This window comes from Nanorana parkeri, unplaced genomic scaffold, assembly GCF_000935625.1.
Source record: "Nanorana parkeri isolate BGI_ZX_2015 unplaced genomic scaffold, ASM93562v1 scaffold1, whole genome shotgun sequence".
In the NCBI taxonomy this organism is placed as follows: Eukaryota; Metazoa; Chordata; class Amphibia; order Anura; family Dicroglossidae; genus Nanorana; species Nanorana parkeri.
The window spans coordinates 1,864,337-1,882,727 of record NW_017306269.1 but is presented as its reverse complement, the minus strand read 5'-3'; the positions used below and the strand labels follow the sequence as shown (position 1 = coordinate 1,882,727).

The 18,391-nt window shown below is 43.8% G+C and overlaps 1 protein-coding gene across 1 annotated transcript in view; it reads right to left on the bottom strand.

Moving 5' to 3' along the window:
- Positions 1–18,391, bottom strand: part of PTPN14 (protein tyrosine phosphatase, non-receptor type 14) — a 61,540-nt gene that overhangs the window by 8,251 nt on the left and 34,898 nt on the right. The window contains exons 8-13 of the mRNA XM_018572700.1: positions 17,421–17,508; positions 13,187–13,269; positions 11,484–11,541; positions 11,288–11,354; positions 5,154–6,619; positions 1,505–1,648 (exon numbers count right to left, since the gene is read on the bottom strand). Coding sequence (XP_018428202.1) covers positions 1,505–1,648; positions 5,154–6,619; positions 11,288–11,354; positions 11,484–11,541; positions 13,187–13,269; positions 17,421–17,508 — 1,906 coding nt within the window. The remainder of the gene's footprint in view (positions 1–1,504; positions 1,649–5,153; positions 6,620–11,287; positions 11,355–11,483; positions 11,542–13,186; positions 13,270–17,420; positions 17,509–18,391) is intronic.

Here is an 18,391-nt window from a genome sequence, read left to right as displayed (position 1 = left end):
TTCAAGTCACACGAAACAAAAGCAATTCGTCAGAGGGTTTCACAGGCCAAATCCTGACTCCTCGCCCCACCGCCAGCTAATCGCCCTGGAGGCCCCCTTCATTTATTTTATGCATTGTTTTTACTTATTCTCCGTTTTTCCAGATGTCTCCAGGCCAGTCATATGATGGAAAGGGCCCCAGTCACCGGTGCTGGGCAGTCCTTAATGATCCAGAGAGTAACCCTAGCATGATATCAGAGTGCAGGATGTCTTTAGTGATGTCATCATTGAACCATGAAGACTGAAGACATCTAGCGGTGAAAAGAAATTACTGCGTGGGACAGCACTGGAGAGACGTTGATTATTGCATACAGAGCTGTTTGTTTTTTTTCTAAACCTTTTACAAAAAAATATAAATAATAATAATAAAAAAAAAAAAAAAAGTTAGGCCTTAACCAGTTCCTTTGATTTAGATATGCTTTAAAGTGACACTAAACTCAAGAGTTAAATCTTAAAAATTGTATTCAACTACCTCTGAAAAAAATCAGGAAGAAGCAGGTAAGAATACCGAGGAAAATTCTTAGCTCCTTACTCCTGACGCTAGGCAAAAAACTGTAGGACTTCTCAGTAGGTGGGGGGTTTGGCCACCGGCAGGGGCCGCCCCTAGGCTGTAATTGGTCTTTAGTTTTTTTGTGCCTAGCATCCTTCTCCTGCAGGTGGCGATATTACCCTACAGTACACGATCTCCGATCTGTTCCCTGTGTCCTTCAATGAACGGGAGAGAAATGTATCTTACGTGTGTATCATTGAGCTGTAGATCCTCAAATCCTCTCTGAATTGCTGCTGACACTGTCCTTCCTTCTGGAGGGGGGCTACTTTTGTTCCCCATGGTCCCGGTGTGTGTTGTAAAGTAGCCACCACTCCAAGCTCAATGCTGTGATGGACCACAATCTCATGTTTAGTTTCTGGACTCTTACTTTGTGGTCTGGCACCCATTTGTATATGATTATATGTTCCATATGTGCATTGTAAAGTAGCCATCACTCCAAGCTCTCCCATGATGGACTATTATGTCAATACAAATTAGTAAACTAAAGCGTGAGATTGTAGTCCATCACAGAAGCGAGCTTGGAGCGGTGACTACATTACAACACACACATGGTGAACACAAGTAGCCCCACTCCAGAAGGAAGGACAGCGTTGGCACCAATTCAAAGATGATTGGAGGATCTACAGCCGAGTAATACACAAATAAGATTGATTTTTGTTAATAGTTAAGGTACCTAAATACATTTGAAAGATTTAACTCCTGAGTTTGTCGCTATCTGAACAGGGAGGGGAAATGCATTTGCCTTTTTTTCTTTTTAATTTTCCACTCGTATGACTTAGTAGAGGAGTGTGACACAGCTGCCCAGAAATAACCACACAAACCAGGTGAATGTTCCTAGTCAGAGGTTAAATTCACACACATTTTTCTTTGTATTCAGAGCAGACAGACAAAGCTGAAGAGAAAACACAGTCTTACCCTCTCATCGACTGGCACGATCACAGTGTCATTCTGCCTGTCCTCGGGCAAAGGAATTCTGGAAACAGACAGTCCATTCAGCGCTGCCAACATCAAGGGTCTCTTCTGAGTTTCCAAGGCTGCCATCTCCTGCTTTTGTAAATTCTTTTGGCAAGAAAAGACATGTTTTCATCTTTTGTCAGCCGTGCCAGCAAATATTGGAATGTTTCTAATTCTAAAATCAACAACCGCCAAGCCAAGTGGCGATGGCGCTTACGATTCAAAGCAGAATGCTTAGAAAATATATAAAACTTATTTACAACTTCCTTTTAAAATATCTTCACACACAAAAGAGCTGAGAAAGGGCCAAGACGCCTACAGTGCAACTCGATTTCAATCAAAGAACGATTAAATACATTACTATAACAGAGATATGGATCTGAGTTGGGGGGGGGTGGGGGGAGGCAGATTGTCAATAGGTACCTTTTCTGGAATTGTGGCCAATCATTTTCTGGGTGTTTTTATTGCCTGGATTGGACTTTCCTGGCAGTTTGATATTTACCCAGGTGCATAATGGGTGGGAGATTGTTCATCTTTAGAGACTTCGCAGATACCATTCAGGTGACACAAGTTTTGTACCTCACATATAAGTGTATGTACAGTTAAAGCACTTTTATTAATTTTGAATAGAGTAGGACAGAATAGACTGGAAAAAATTGTTAAAGAGACCTGGTCACCAGACCATAAATTTCAACAGCAATCTTCCCATAACATTATATGTTCAATAAACTTATTTTAGGCATGTTCTTTACTTGTAAATCCTCCTTTGTGTAGACATCCAAAAGCCCTGAGAACGCTGCTAGGTGCCACCATCTTAACGTAGATTTGATGTCAGCAGCCCCAGCAGACTCGGTGCTATCACTCAAGTGACACTATAGAATTCCCCATTACTCTTCACTAAGCAACTATAGTAAACACATTACATATTGCTATCTCCAAGTGTATACAATTGCCTCAGGGTTCTGTGCTGGGTCCCATACTGTTCACCCTATTTATTAACGACATTGGGGAGGGTGTGAATAGCCATGTTTCAGTGTTTGCTGACGATACAAAAATAGGGAGGGTAATAGAAACGGACCTAGACAGTATAACATTACAGGAAGACCTGGATAAAATAGTAATGCACTTCTGAAATAAAAATAAGCAAATGGGTTATACAATTATGGGTATGCCTCTAGGGAAGTCAGAAATAGAAAAAAAGATTTGGGGGTCATTGTAGACCACAAACTGAATGGTAGCTTGCAGTGCCAGGCTGCTGTAAACAAAGCTAGCAGGGTCTTGTCCTGTATTAAAAAGGGGATGTATTGCAGGGACAAGTCTATAATTTTACCACTTTATAGATCGCTGGTTCGGCCTCATCTGGAGTACGCGGTCCAGTTCTGGTCACCAGGACTCAGAAAAGATGTCCTTGAGCTGGAAAGAGTCCAGCGGAGGGCAACCAAACTAATTAGGGGAATGGAGGACCAGAGCTATGAGACAAGGCTACTAAATGGGGCTACTAAAATCCATGTTCAATGGGGACAGAAACATTAGCAACAAACTCTTTACGATTAACTCCATTACAAAAACTAGAGGCCACCACCTAAAATTGGTGGAAAAAAAATTCCAGCACAAGGGGCGAAGGGGGTTCTTCACAGAGCGGTTAGGGTCTGGAACTCGCTGCCACCGGCAGTGATTTCAGCTAAGAGTGTGGAATCGTTCAAGGAGCTTTAGGACGATTTCCTGAGGGACCGTAATATACAGGGGTACAAGTACTCCTAAGAATGAGAGGATACACGGACCTTTTACATACGCACACATCAGCAATAAGTTGGACTTGATGGACTTATGTCTTTATTCAACCTCAAATACTATGTAACTATGTAAAGGTCACATAGGAGGTAAGGGGAGGGATGGAGGAGCTAGGTCAGCACAGAGAGTTTAGACACTCCCAGAAGAGGAGAGGGCTACGTGCAAAAAGGGACAGGGCTGTTTTAGAGAATTGACTCTTACTGGAGTAGTAACATTTTCTGGCAAGTTCAAAGGCACATTTCAAGTAAGCATTTAAAACACTTTGCTGGTGAAGGGGTCTCTTTAAGAGTGTTCAGATTTTTTTTAATTATTATTTTGTTGTCTAAATCCCGTTGGGTAGATGTCCATAGTTAGTTACATAGTTAGCCAGGTTGAAAAAAGACACAAGTCCATCAAGTTCAACCTATAGAGATAAGAGTAAAAAAAAAGAAAAAAAACCTAAAACAGAACGCTATGCCCACGGTTACCCACTGATGATCCAGAGGAAGGCAAAAAAACCCTATAAAGCATGGTTCAAGTTGCTCCAACAGGAGGGAAAAAATCCTTCCTGATCCCATAAGGCAATCGGATATTCACTGGATCCACAATAACTGGTGCTAAATGCCCCTATCAGAACTCATTATGCAGTAATATTCTGTACCATACGCTTCCTTTCTCAGAGACACGAGAAGTAAAAGAAAAAAACCCTCCAAGCGAGGGAATATCTACACTTTACTATTTGTTCCTGTGACAACTGTAAAGTTTTGGGTTTCTCATTACTTTCTGAACCAAGAACAATGATCACCAGGACACAGACAGGGGTTTTCATACTTCCTCACTTTAAACTTTACCTTTACTTTAAGGCTAGATGCACAATTGTGCATATGTGTCAACACACACACACATATATATATATATGGCCCGCAAAAGGGTTTTCAAAAGCCTGTTGCTATGTATAATATGCAACTTTACAGGTGAATAGGAGCAGCCGTACTTGCTTATTACACACCCAGGCACTGGTCCCTGGTTTGCCATGCCACACAATAGTTGCTCTTAACTGCTTATCCTCAGAATGAAATTCTATTAGTCAGCTGACTCATTGAAAATTGTGTACTCCCTGTGTAGTTGGTATGTTCTCTCAGCACTTGTTGAGAGAGAGAGAGAGAGAGAGATAAAGTTCTGTACTAAGCCACTGAGAACTTTCTTTAGTAGAAAGGAACTCTTGGCGTTCCAAAAGATCTCAATGCCTTAAAAGGAGAACTATGAGGCGAGTGAAAATTACTCAGCCTCATAGTTCTAGCCGACCTGTGACAATGAAACTTTCACACGTCGGCTCAATAGATCAGGAAGTGAGCGAACATATACCGTCGTTTGCTCACTTCTCGATCCTTTCCCTGCAGAGAGCCGTGACTGTCACTCACGGCTCCCTGCAGGGATTCCCCCCTCCCCTGTCCGATCCTCCAGCGCTGACTGGCGGAACGGACGGGAGAGGGGGCGGGTACAGCTGGCTCTGCCTCTAGATAGGCAGAGCCAGCTGTCACTCACGCAGCTGGGTGGATCCAGACAGTAATGTCGGGATCTGTCCCGGCTACAGCGTCTCAGGAAAACTGAGCTTTGGGTGACGGGAGGATGCTAGTTTATGTCCTCCAGTTACCCTTAGGAGAACTATAGGGAAAAGCCCTGACCCCATAGTTCTCCTTTAACTTTGAGATGGACCTATGGTGGACATCAATCATAAGGACATAGAGGAAATAATAAATATGCTTTAAGCCAGGAACCTATCATTTAATCCCAATTAGGTGGAATTTTTTTATTGAGTTATCATTATATTGTAACTTACCCGCATCATGATCTCTCTTTCAACTATGGCATCCTCTGCAGAAAACATCTCCGACACTGGCCGTTCCTTCACTGGCTCTTTCTTGACCCTCTCTTTGACACTGCTGAGATCAGGCTCTGAAATTGATGGCCCCAGAGAGGTCCCGTTGATTGGTCCTGGCTCATTTCTGGACATACACACAGTCTGTGATTGCCGCGAGCTCATTGCCTTGGCCCGTGCTATGGCAGCCGATATAGTAGAGGAATCGTTTCTCAGTGCTCCATTGCTGATGCTTTTTCTCGGACCTGGATATTCAGGAGGTGGCTTGTTTGGTATTCGAGCCAGGGCAGCCTGGAGCTGAGCACTATATGACATGAAGGAAGTGTGAGGCATTGATTTGTGCAGCTCATGTTCATCTTCACTGTCGCTGCTGTGGATCAACATGGTGGCATCAGAGATGTTCTTTTTGTGGTGGTACACTGGCATCTGCTGTACTTCATGAGCTTTCTGCATGGGCTCCTCTGTGTGCAACTGATCTCTTAATGTATTCCTACGTGGCAATGGTGCATTCAACGACTGTAAAGCCATGGCTTCCATTCCTCTCACCATGTTGCTCATGACTTCAAAACTGTGACGTTTGTTTATGACTGGATGATGTTTATGAGGTTTTAAGGGCTCACTGACCTCTTGAAGAGACTGGCGGACCACCGGAGAACTGTCTTCTTGGAAAGTTTTTACAGACTGCTGGACTTTTCTGGCCACCAGGTCTGGGCTACTGGCACTTACACGCTTGTGGCGGTGACTTGCCAGGTCAGGAGTACTGCTAGCTGGTCTAGGTGGCAGGTATAGAGGAGGAGGCCGAGATAAAATGTTTTTGAACACAGGGGCAGTAGTGAAGGTTTGAAGTGGAAGATTGGCCAGTTCAGGTGTGCTGACAGTATGGGAAATTGACTTGACATTAGCAGGATTTGAAGCAGTTTGGTGCACTGGCATTTGTTCAGGTGGGTGGATGGGCTTGTTGCCAAAATGAGCCTGAGGTCCATAGGAGGTCATGTAAGGAGGTCTTTCCTGCATATCAGGCTGGCTATAAACCAAATTCTCCCGGTGTCTATAAGCGTGGGTATTCCCAATATTAAGGTTTCGTAAGGACTGACTCTGGTTATCAGAAGGATGGGCATTACGGTTCAATTGCCTCATTACAGTGTCGTAGTCTGGCGTTTGCCGATAAGAAGGCAAGATAATGGCACTGTGTCTGCACTTAGGGATGTAGTCAGATCTCATGATGTCATTTCCAGTGATGCTAAGGTTAGAGGACATGGGGGAGGCTTGGATAAAGGTCTGTGAATGATTCAGTGAGTTCATACTATGAGCACTGGAAACACTACCGTTTGGCACAGTACCATTCATAAAATTGAGCTCCATGTATCTATCCAAGCTGTTCTGAGACCTGAAATTGAATGTGTCCTCATTCATGTGGAATATGCTGTCTGAAGGGGAAAAAAACATTTGAAAGGTCAGTACTGATAATAACATGAGGTAGGGTGAAAGTAAAACAAGTATGTCAATGTAAAGCAAATAGGAGAAAATCAAATCAGTGGAGGTTAATGCAGGAGAACGAGAGGTAGAAGGGAAAACAGTAACACTAGGGAAGGAAAGAAAGGCAGAAAGTACACAATATCGTCAAATGTCTGTGGTAAGCTGACTATCACATACACTCGCCTAAATCATGGGCATTAATAAGACGTTCGTCTCTCCGTTCAGCTACAGCAGCTTCCATGCTTCAGGGAAGATTTGGACTGTGTCTGGAGGGGTTTGTTCTCATTCAGGAAGGTCAGGTACTGATACTGGATGAGAAGACCTGGCTCGCAATTGGCACTCTTATTCATCCTAGAGCCTTGGTTCTCAACTGGTGGGTCGTGACCCAAAAGTGGGTTGCGACCCCGTGTTCAGTGGGACACGGCACACTTTCCACTTTTCTAGGCGAGAGGCTCCTCAGCCTCCCCTTAGCGCAGCATTCTAAGTTCTCACGCCGAGCAGCCATTCAAAACATGCTGCTTGGTGCTGAGTGTCAGTTTGAGGTGGGGTATGTGGGTTGGGGTTATGGCAGCAAGAAAGCTCCATCCATACCTGAATTGCTTACAGCTCCCTCGCATATCCTGCAGAGGTGTCTGGACCAGAGTGACGTCACATTCTGGCTCCCGGCACCTCTACAGGCACGCATGTACCAGCAATGCACATATGGATAGAGTTCCATCGCAGCACAGCAGCCCACACTGGATCACAGGCTAAGGATCCACTCCAGTTCTCATAAGATAGGGAGACTGGGTGGATCTAAAAAAAAGGAAAAAAAACAACATTAACATTTTTTGGGAATGAGAATGTGTCTGTGGTTGTATGTGTCTGTCAGTGTTTTTGAGGGCCTGTTCACACTTGTACAGTGCATTAATCGCACAGTCCTGTTCTGATGTGGTAGGTGTGTTGCATTGCCATTCATTTGAATGGCACCCCAAACGCACCTCCCACCCACAATTTTATCGGCTGTTCCCCAATGCCGTGCATCCCAGTGCAGTAACGACTTGGGTCATGACTTAATGACCAAGGACAAATGTGGGTCATGAGGTTACACAGGTTGAGAACCACTGTCCTAGAGGATGCTCAGTACGATTGAGGTCAGGGCTCTGTGCAGGCATGTTGCTCCACACCAGATTCATCAAACCATGTCTTTATGGATCTGGTTTTGTGCACAGGGGGCACAGTCATGCTATAATAGGCAAGGACCTTCCCTAAACGGTCTCCAAAAGACCAGTCCACAACTGCTGTGCCATAAACGTGACACTAAACTCAGGAGTTGAATCCTAAAAATGCATTCAAGTATGCCAACTAGGAACAAAATGTATCTTATTTGTGTATCACTCGGCTGTAGATCCTCAAATCATCGCTGAATTTGTGCTGACACTGTCCTTCCTTCCTGGAGGGTGGCTACTTACGTTTGCCATGGTCCCTGTGTGTGTTGTAAATTAGCCATCGCTCTAGGCTCGCTCCTGGGATGGACTACAATCTCAATACAAATTAGTAAACATAATGTGAGATTGTAGTCCATCACAGGAGCTAGCTTGTAGCGATGACTACTTTACAACACACAAGGACCATGGAGAACAAAAGTAGCCCCCTCCAGAAGGAAGGACAGCGTCAGCACCAATTCAGAGATGATTTGAGGATCTACAGCCGAGTATACACAAATAAGATACATTTTGTTATTAGTTAGGATACTTGAATGCCTTTTTAAGATTTAACTATTGAGTTTAGTGTAACTAACTGTACCGCTCACTGAAAATACCTGCATTTAAATAATTTGAGGGGTGTCTGCATACTTTTGGCCATATAACAAATGGTGGACAGATATCTATAAATCTTTGGCCATTCAGTGTCAAAACAAAGGAAACCAGTGGAAAGTAATGTTAATAAAAAAGTGAAGGGAATGGAAAAAAGAGGAGAAAGAAATAATAGGGGTGGGAAAGGAAATGAAAGCCGGAGAAAGCAAAGTAAGGCAAGGTTCATAATGGCAATGCAAATCAAGGAACATAAAGAATAAGAAGGGAAAGCAAAGATAAGCATAAATCGGTAAATGACGTTAATGCAAATAAAGTAGAGGCAAGGAATGTTTTGACTAAGAAGGGTTAGACAAGAGAAGCTAGAGGAAAGCTAAAAAAGAAAAGGCTATAAAAGAAACAGCAATGCTAATAGTAAGGGAAGGTAAGACACAAGAAGTCAAGGCAAGAAATCCGTGTAAAAGGAAGAAAAAGACGACAAAAGCCTGGAATGCAAAGCATGGTAAGTCACTAGAAAGTAACAGAAGTAAAATGAAAGCAATGAAGAGAATGAGAAGGTGGCAAGATAAAGGAACTAAATAAACATGAGAAGGAAATAAATGCCAAGATGTGTAAGTCACAGCAAGAGAATGTAAATAAACAAAAATTAAGAGAATGAAATGGGTGTGTTATACGGAGAAATGGGTGTGTTATACAGATAAATGGGTGTGTTATACAGAGAAATGGGTGTGTTATACAGAGAAATGGGTGTGTTATACGGAGAAATGGGTGTGTTATACGGAGAAATGGGTGTGTTATACGGAGAAATGGGTGTGTTATACGGAGAAATGGGTGTGTTATACGGAACTTGAAAAACAAAGCACTTCTACAGGACTCAATATTTGATAATTTCCATTTAAAGTGTGATTTTCTCCAATAAAAAGAAAACCTTTGTTTATATACATCTACAACGATCAACCACAACATTATGACCACCTGCCTAACATTGAGTTAGTCCTCCTTTTGCCACCACAACAGCCCTGACCTGTCAAGGCATGGACTCCACTAGACCTCTTAAGGTATGCTGCGGTATCTGCCACCAAGCCCTCACTAACAGATCTTTTAAGTCTTGTAAACTGCGAGGTGGAGCCTCCATGGATCAGACTTGTTTTTTTAATACATCCCACAGATGCTCGATTGGATTGAGATCTGGAGAATTTGGAGGTCAAGTCAACACTGCCTTCCACATGCTTGCATTCTTCCTATAGTTCATGCTGGTTGCCATCTCTTCCCCAGGTAAGTGAAACACATGCACCTGGCCATCCACATGATATAACAGAAAAGTGATCCATCTTCTTCCATTGCTCCATGGTCCAGTTCTGATACTCATGTGCCCATTGTAGCTGCTTTTGGCAGTGGACATGGGTCAGAATGGGCACCCCGACTAGTCTGTGGCTATGCGGCCCCATATGCAACAAACTGCAAGGGGTATGTCCAGACACCTTTCTATCAGAACCAGCATTAGCTTTTTCAGCAATTTGAGGTACAGTAGCTCTTCTATTGAGTCAGACTACACAGACCAGTCATTGCTCCCCACATACATCAATGAGCCTTGACCCTGTTGTCAGTTCAGCAGTTTTCCTTTTTTGGCTCACTTTTGGTAGGTCCTGACCACTGCAGACCGTGAACATCCCACAAGAGCTGCAGTTTTGGAGTTGCTCTGACCCAGTCATCTAGTCATCACAATTTGGCCCTTGTCAGACTCTCAAACCCTTTTGCTTGCCCATTTTTTTTTCTTCATCCAACACATCAACTTCAGGGAGAAAAAGTTCACTTGCTGCCTAATATATCCCACCCACTTCCAGGTACCATTGTAACGAGATAATCAATGTTTTCCACTTCAACTCTAAGTGGTCATAATGTTATGGCGAATACAAAGATATAGAGTTATTTTAAAAACATATAAGGCTTTGATTTGGTACACTGGTCTATTCTGTTTTTAGTCGACCTCCCCCTAGGACATCTTTTTATCTGTAGCTAAAGCATTTTTCTTCTTCGTTATATGGTTCATGTAAATTGGGATATTATTTTAAGTACAGTTGTTCTGCTATACTGTATTTACACATTGTTATGATTATTGATACAATATTTAATTCCTTTTGTAGAATCCGTTACCTTCCCCACATCTTCCGAGGAAGTAGAATCTTACGAAACGCGTTGCGAAAGTGCCCAGATTCCACCTTGTGATGCAATTGGGGGATAGGATACTTGTGGTATCTCTGCTTTGTTAACTTGTATATTTGCTAATAAAAGCCAACAGTGGTAATCATAGAGTACTCCTAACAGAAGTATTCCTTCTATGCTGCAGTAAATATTTTTTTATGCAACAACGTTTTAATTGGTATTACTAAAAGATCGGTTTTATTAACTTTTTTGTTCAAAAAGCTTTTTTTATTAAGATAGTACAAGTGCAAACAGTAGACATCAGGAAGTGTGGAACATCAATATACACAATACAATATAAACAGAGTGATAACAGAGGGCAATTCATGTTAGGACTTCATGCAAACAGAGGTAAGAAAAAAATGTCACATCAGACAAAATACAAATAAACAAGAAGGCCCAGAAAACAAACCCAAAGTTTGTCCCTCAAGACCCCGAACCCTAGAAAAAGGTGCTGTTTTATTAACTATAATATGAACTTTGTCTTATTTCAACTCCACCATGAAAGTTCTGTAGTGACCGGTTTTGTGCAATGTTTGGATGTTGGTGCTTAGACAATGATAAGTAGACCTGCTTACATTTTCATACTATGCATGTAATATGTTTTAACTGCACCGCACCTACCTTCAGAAATGAAGGTTTCACTCCCCTGAATGTGTCTTGGAGGTAATATAGTTGCTTGTTGTCTTGACTAGATTATATTTAAACAAAAATGATCAAGAAACAGGAAAATAATAAATGGCAAGAGAGAAGGAGAGATAACAAAAAGAGAAAAAGGAAACAAACAACATAAAATACATAAGTGTAATAAACAACTCACCACGGAAGACCGGCTCCATGTCGGCTGACGTCTAATAGTAGGTGGCGTGCTGGGCTGTCTGTTAAACCAAATCACACTATTAATGAATTCATTACACACATCAATTACCACATCTATGTCAGCCCAGGCCTCAGTGCAGCCAATAAGACACTAGAGCCCTGCTGCCTAACATACAGGTGCTTACTCTGCAGCCCTTGGTGCCCATAAGTGGGGGCATTGATTTGTAAAAGGGGCTGCGATGGCAGTGATCTCTAGCAGTTTCAGGTAATGTCCCAATTTTTTTAACTGTCTCCTGCAATATAATAAATACCTAAACTCTATCTTCATTTTAGCTTCCTATATCCCTCTGTGCAGCAAGATTATGAGAGGTCAAGGGAAGCGCAGCACTGTGAGCCAATTAGGGCTATACCACTTTGTACTGTGAGCCAGTTGGGATTTTATTACATTATACCATATTAAAACACTGAACATGCTTACTGGAGGGGAGAGTATAGGGACGACCTATTAATGTGCTGCTCCTAGTTCAAAGTCCAATCATAAGGCTGTGGGCAGGTCGTTAGATTAAATGCACAGCTTATCAACAGACAGTGAAAGTCAGAGAGCTGGCAGGGCTATCTGGTAGGGGTGCCTGAATCACAAAACTAGCTAAACAGACATATCTTGTATTGTGTGTTTTTATTTTGCTGACAATTTCTTTTTTTCCACTTCCTGGTCCACTTTGGCACAAATTATGTAATCGTGCCCAAGCATTGCATCCTGGGAAGATTACATCAGCAGAGCATTGCTGGCAAACCTCATCTGTAATCTCATGAGATCTCAGGGAAACGCATTTTCCTCCCCTGAGATGATGTGCATGGTCACATGTCCTAGTCACATGTGCCAGAGTTCCAGGAAGTAAAGGGAGACCTAGTAACCTGCCCTTAGTTAAAATGGCCCCTGGGAGAAGATGGGGAAGAAAAGAGAAATAAGGTATGGAAATAAAAATCCAGATTGTAGATTGTCATTACTAAACATTCCTAAAGGTGCCTTTTCTGTTATTTTGATGATATGGGTAAAGTTCCTCTTTAAGCCTTGAGGATTTTTAACCCTTTGTTAGGACAGACAGTGTTCAATATCAATTGCAAATTAGATTTGGAGATCTAGGAGCACAATACAAACAGGTTGAATTACCGTATTTTTCGCTCCATAAGAGGCACTTTTTTCCCCCCAAAAGGCAGGGGGAGTGTGTCTTATGGAGCGAATCCCTATTGCCCGACGCCCGGAACATGCAGTTTTGGGCGCCGGGCGAGTAGTTTTTTGTACGTTTACCCCTGCTAAAGCAGAGCTAATTGTAAGGTGGGAGCCGCTGCTCGTTTAATACAAGTGATCTATTCAGATCACTTGTATTAAAACCGAGCGGCGGCGATTAATCACAGCGCCACCTGTCTCAGCAGTCACTAACTGCAGCTTCTGTCACAGAAACTGTCACAGAACCTGCCTGCACCCTATGGTCCGGTGAGCCTTATGGAGTCGCAGTCCCTTCTTTTACATTGCATAGAAGAGGAAGCTAAAGTTTTGTTTTTTTCAGCAAGTAAAACGGTAAGCAGCGATTTATAAATATATTTAAAGTTATGCAACGAGAGTGGTAATATAAAATCTTTATCTCAATGTGGCTGCAAAAGTGGAATTCCATTTTCAAATTTACACAGAAAACAGTCACTTACTCTGTACAAATTTTGTTCTCCTTGTAGAATTTCATCCGCGCAGCAAACAGCCGTGATATGTATTTGCTGTTTTCAATGTCGTCCTGTTGAAAAACATGGAGAGGAAATGTCAGTGTCTGCAGAGTGAGTTTATTTGGGAAACAAATGGAGACAATGTGCAGTCATATCAAATTACTTTGGGCTTAAGAAAATAAACAAAGGCAGAAAAAAAGCCATCAACAAGACAACAATACTCCTCACCACCCGTCCCCTGACTCCCATGGACAAAACTGTCCTCACTAGTAGAATCGCAGTCTGCTTTATGAACACCATATAGCCTAAGGCAGGGGTCAGCAACCTTAAACACTCAAAGAGCCATTTGGACCCGTTTCCCACAGAAAAGAAAACACCGGGAGCCACAAAACCCTTTCGACATCTAAAATGAAGACAACACGGCATATATCGTTTTTTACCATTATGCTATGTATTGTATAGCATGTATATAGGTATATGTGGGCTTAGTAACGCACTGGACTCTGGGCTTAGTAACGCACTGGACTCTGGGCTATGTAACGCACTGGACTCTGGGCTATGTAACGCACTGGACTCTGGGCTTACCTGAGACACCGTAGAGCCCACCTGAGAGTGACCCTGCAGAGCACACCATAGATCCTGCACAGCTCATCTGAGACTCTCTATGGTGGGCTCTGCAGGGCCTCAGGTGGGCTGGTCGCTGGGGTCCCTTTACCTCCTCCCAACTCCTCTTACCTGCTGCTGCTGGGGCTCGGCCTCTGCCACCCCCTCCCGTCACCTCTGCCATGCCGACCCTGGTATAGCTGATACTCATGCAAGAGGCTCCCCAGGCTGTCCAGACCCCTCCCATGGGTAGCGGCTGTACCCCCCTGATGGCGGTGTTGTATCAAAGTTTGTGACTACGTTAGAATGTGACCTGTGACGTGGTCACACATTTCAATGTAATCCCGCCCAGTTTTTTGGCGGTGGAATGTGTGACCGGCAATAGGTCAAGCATTCCAACGCTTTCTCAGCTGTTTCAGGGCAGATCGGCATCACAAATCTGATGTGCAGGAGAACTGATCTGCCAGGTGTCACCCGCAGCAGGTACCGCGTGACACCCTGCCGTGACGTCATCGCGCATGCGCTGTCATCTTGGTGATGGAAGCCAGCAGAGAGAAGAGGGGACATTCACCCGGCGGTATAAGGTATATTGCCGGGTCACCTCCTCTCTCCTGCAACCATCGGGCTCTCAGTCCATGACCAAGTGCACGACTTTTCAGAGGGGGTGACACCAAAATGACTGTCAGTAATTTTGGTGTCATCCCTCCAATGGTGCCACTTGCGACGCCACTGATGCCAACTGTGAGCCAGATCTTCTTGTCCAACATTAGTACCTGACCTCACAAATGCTCTTTTGGCTGAATGGGCACCATTTCCCACAAACACGCCCCAAAATATTGTGAAAAGCCTTCCCAGAAGAGTGAATTGAAGAGGTGGGGTGGGGGGCGGAGAGACGACAACTCCATACTAACGCCCATGGTTGTGGAATGGGATATCAAACAATCTTACATAGGCGTGATAGTCAGGTGTCCATCCAATGCACATGACACATCTGTTATCTACTAATTATCTACATTAAACTGGCCACATAACATTATTCTATATACATTAAGGCAGGGGTCCTCAAACTACGGCCCGCGGGCCACATCCGGCCCGCCAGGATCCTTGGCCCGGCCCGTTCGGGTGTTAAGGCCGGGGAGCTGCAGACCCCTACCTTAACTACCTCCCAGCCGTCCGTTGTAAAAAAACGGCCGGCCGGGAGCTCTCCAGATAAGCCATGCCCACTTGCGGCACGCGCGAGCGGGAAATCCAGTCAATTTAAAAACAGGCAGCGATGCCTATTAACATACAAGCGATCCGCCGGCTATAGAGCCAGCGGATCGCTTGTATGGGCGGTCGGTACAAGACCTCCCTCCGGTCCCCCTCTCTGGTGTAAAAATGCGGAAGTGATGTATTTTACATTACTTCCGCATTCTTGTGTCACTCTCCAGCTTCATCAGCTTCTTTGGGGGTCCTAGGTGACATTAGGGGTCTTGGAGACCCCTGATGTCTCTATAAAGAGGACCTCTCACATCTTTTGCTATCACATAGGGGGGTTTCTTAGCCCCCTATGTAATAGCAATAATGTTAAGTGGGAAAAAAAAAATAGGAAACAAAATTAAAGATTAATTTTTTTTTTAAAGTTACACATAAAAAAAGAATTTAGTCCCCACCCATACATACACGCATGCAAACATGCGTCGGGTGCGCATACCTGCGAAAACGACAATTGCGTCCATTACGCCGCACATGTTACATATCGCCGCGAACGTCGCAGTGTGAGCAATAATTCTAGGGCCATCAATCACTGATAACACTAAACTGATGCGTTATAAAAGCTTTTAAAGCGTCGCCTATAGTCAATTTTGGGTATGGTGTTTTTTTGCGAGTGCGCGCAATTTTTAAGCTTGACATGTTTAGTGTCTATTTACCCGACGGTACCCCGTCTTTTATGTTTTACCAAAAAATTGGGTGTAAATAAATGTTTCCTAACACAATGTAAAAAAAAAAACTTTAAAAAAAAAAAAAATTCTGTCATTTTCCCGAAATATAGTAAAAAAATAAAACCCCCAGTGGTGATTAAACACCACCAAAAGAAAGCTCTATCTGTCCCCAAAAAATTGTATAAAATTAATTTCAGTACAGCGTTGCAGGACGGAATAAATGACAAAGTACCGCAGCGCTGAATACTGAAAAATGGCCTGGATGGGAAGGGGGTCTAAACACCTGGTCTTCTAGCAGTTAAAATAGGCCCAGCCGCCCTAAACAACACATAGCAATCAAATCAGCCGCCCGCCGGCGGGGTCCAGGGAGACATCGTCATTCCGCCGTCCCCGCCTGGGTGTCAGGGAAGACACACAGGCTGTTCCGGAAGCTTGGCAGCTTCTGTGTTCGGCCTGCGCGGCTGCGCCCTTTCATCTCGGGGGCCCATGCCGAGGCAAACCAAATGCCTTCGTTCCTTTAGCAGCGTAACGCCAGTGCGGCTGTGCCCCTCCAAATTTGGGTGCACGCCAGCACAGGCTCTTGTAGGGCGGCCAATAAGAAGAGAACTGGGATATGATGTGATGTCATCTCCCTGCCTCTCCCAAAGCTGCACGCCGCTGTAGAGAAGACAGGGCAGTCTACATGCCCAATTATTGTAATAAATAACAAATACTTGAGCTGTAGAAAATAATAAGAAATCATGCCAGTACATGTCCCAGGATAAGAGAAATGAATTGTATTACAAAAATGTTTTGTTTATTAAAGAAGTTGTTAAAAATATTTATATATACCCTCTAAGTAAGGGCTTATTCACACCAGAGCAGCAACGCACACCAATTGCTCACTAACGTTCCCCCTTTGTTCTGGGACGGGAGGGGGCGTGGCAGTGCGGCACCACAGCCAAGCCACACACACCCCCCCCCCCCCCCCGTTTTTCAAACTATGATCCGGCCCCCAGCAATGTCTGAGGGACAGTGAACTGGCCCCATGTTTAAAAAGTTTGAGGATCCCTGCATTAAGAGCTCATTCACTCAGGCACAAAGGTCTGTGTGCCATAAACAGACAGGACAGAGTACCAGAGAGCCACTGGTGTTGCAAGCAATCTATCTGTACACGTCAAAGACAGGATGCAGGTATATTCTGGTAAAATAAAGATATGAGCATATAAATCCTTACAGATTTGGATGCACATTCCTGGACGCAGTCTGTCTGCAACCAGGGGCGTACATACATCCAGGAGTGTCATTAAAAAATATCTGATTTGGTTCTTTTTTTTGGAACTTTATTGAAATGTAACAAAATTGAATTCATTCTTATGCACCACAGCATGTTCTGATGCAATACTCTACACTGACAAAAAAAAAACAGAACTTCAAGTACTTTGGACAAGGTAAACTGCCTTGTCAATGCACCAGGACTGTGTTGGGCAAGGCTGCGCCTTACGCCAATGCATATGATGTGAATGGGCCCTTAAGATTACACAAGCACTTTGCGGCTGTTCCAGACAGAGAATTATACGTTCAGGGTTTTCGTTTTATCACAACCTCAGACAGGAAGGCACTTTATCAGCAACAACACATACTTCATTTTGGAAAAAAAAAAAGAGAAAATCAGACAACAAAAACGTGAATGTGGAGAGAGGCGATTGTGCACGTACCGTGTGAAAAAGAACACTCTCCTCCTTTCTGTTCAGCTCCAGGACAATTGCAGACTTGTTGTGTGTGATATTCCCAATGTCATTCCACCTGCAGACAAGATTTCAAGTTAGTGTTGCCAAGACACACATTCCGACATTCCAAAGTCACGCCAGCGATATCTCTACCCGACCAGCCTCCAGCTTGGCAGCGCTCACAGCTCCGATTGCCATTAGGAGCCTTTCAAGAACTATTTATCTCACCGTAGATTGAAACATATCTCGGACGGACCATGTCACAACATATAAGAGTTTTTTTCATCCACTTGCTAGAGGGGAGGTGAAACCAAAATATCCATGTTTTGGTCTAGGCAGAGATAACAGGACCAGTTGGAAGAGACTTATTGTGGGACAAAGGAGGCAGCAGTAGTTTTATATATAGGACAGACATTCCTACTATAAAAGCTGTATAGGTTTCCTAAAGATGTTCTTTGTAGGCTCCAATTCGCTCTAAGCTCCAGATTAGTTACAAGGCGACCTAGGCAAGAACCTAGGGCCTCATGGATGTCCAGAAGACCCAACCACAGTAAACCAGGGCATTTGATCAACAATGTGCACCAGGAATGTGCACCAGGAAGAAGGTAGTTGGTGTCTGTGAGGGCTATGCCAGTTCAGACAATGCAAATGGGTCTGCTTCTCTGTGCCTACTGCAATTCCTATCAATGTCAATCAAATAGAGGGTGGGGGTAGGAAAAGCTGCACTGCTACCTTACCTACAGCCCCATTCTGGCATAATCCTTCACTGCCCTCTCCCTTCCCTCCACAGTTCCCAATTCTAGTGGGTGTAAGGGAAGAGAGTCACATGCTCCCCATTATATATTGTACATTTACATCAGTCCCTGCCCTCAGGGAGATAATCTAAGATCCCCATCTCACATGCATGCCTACATACATGCATAAATAGGGCCAATTAGGACAGGAGCCAATTAACTTGC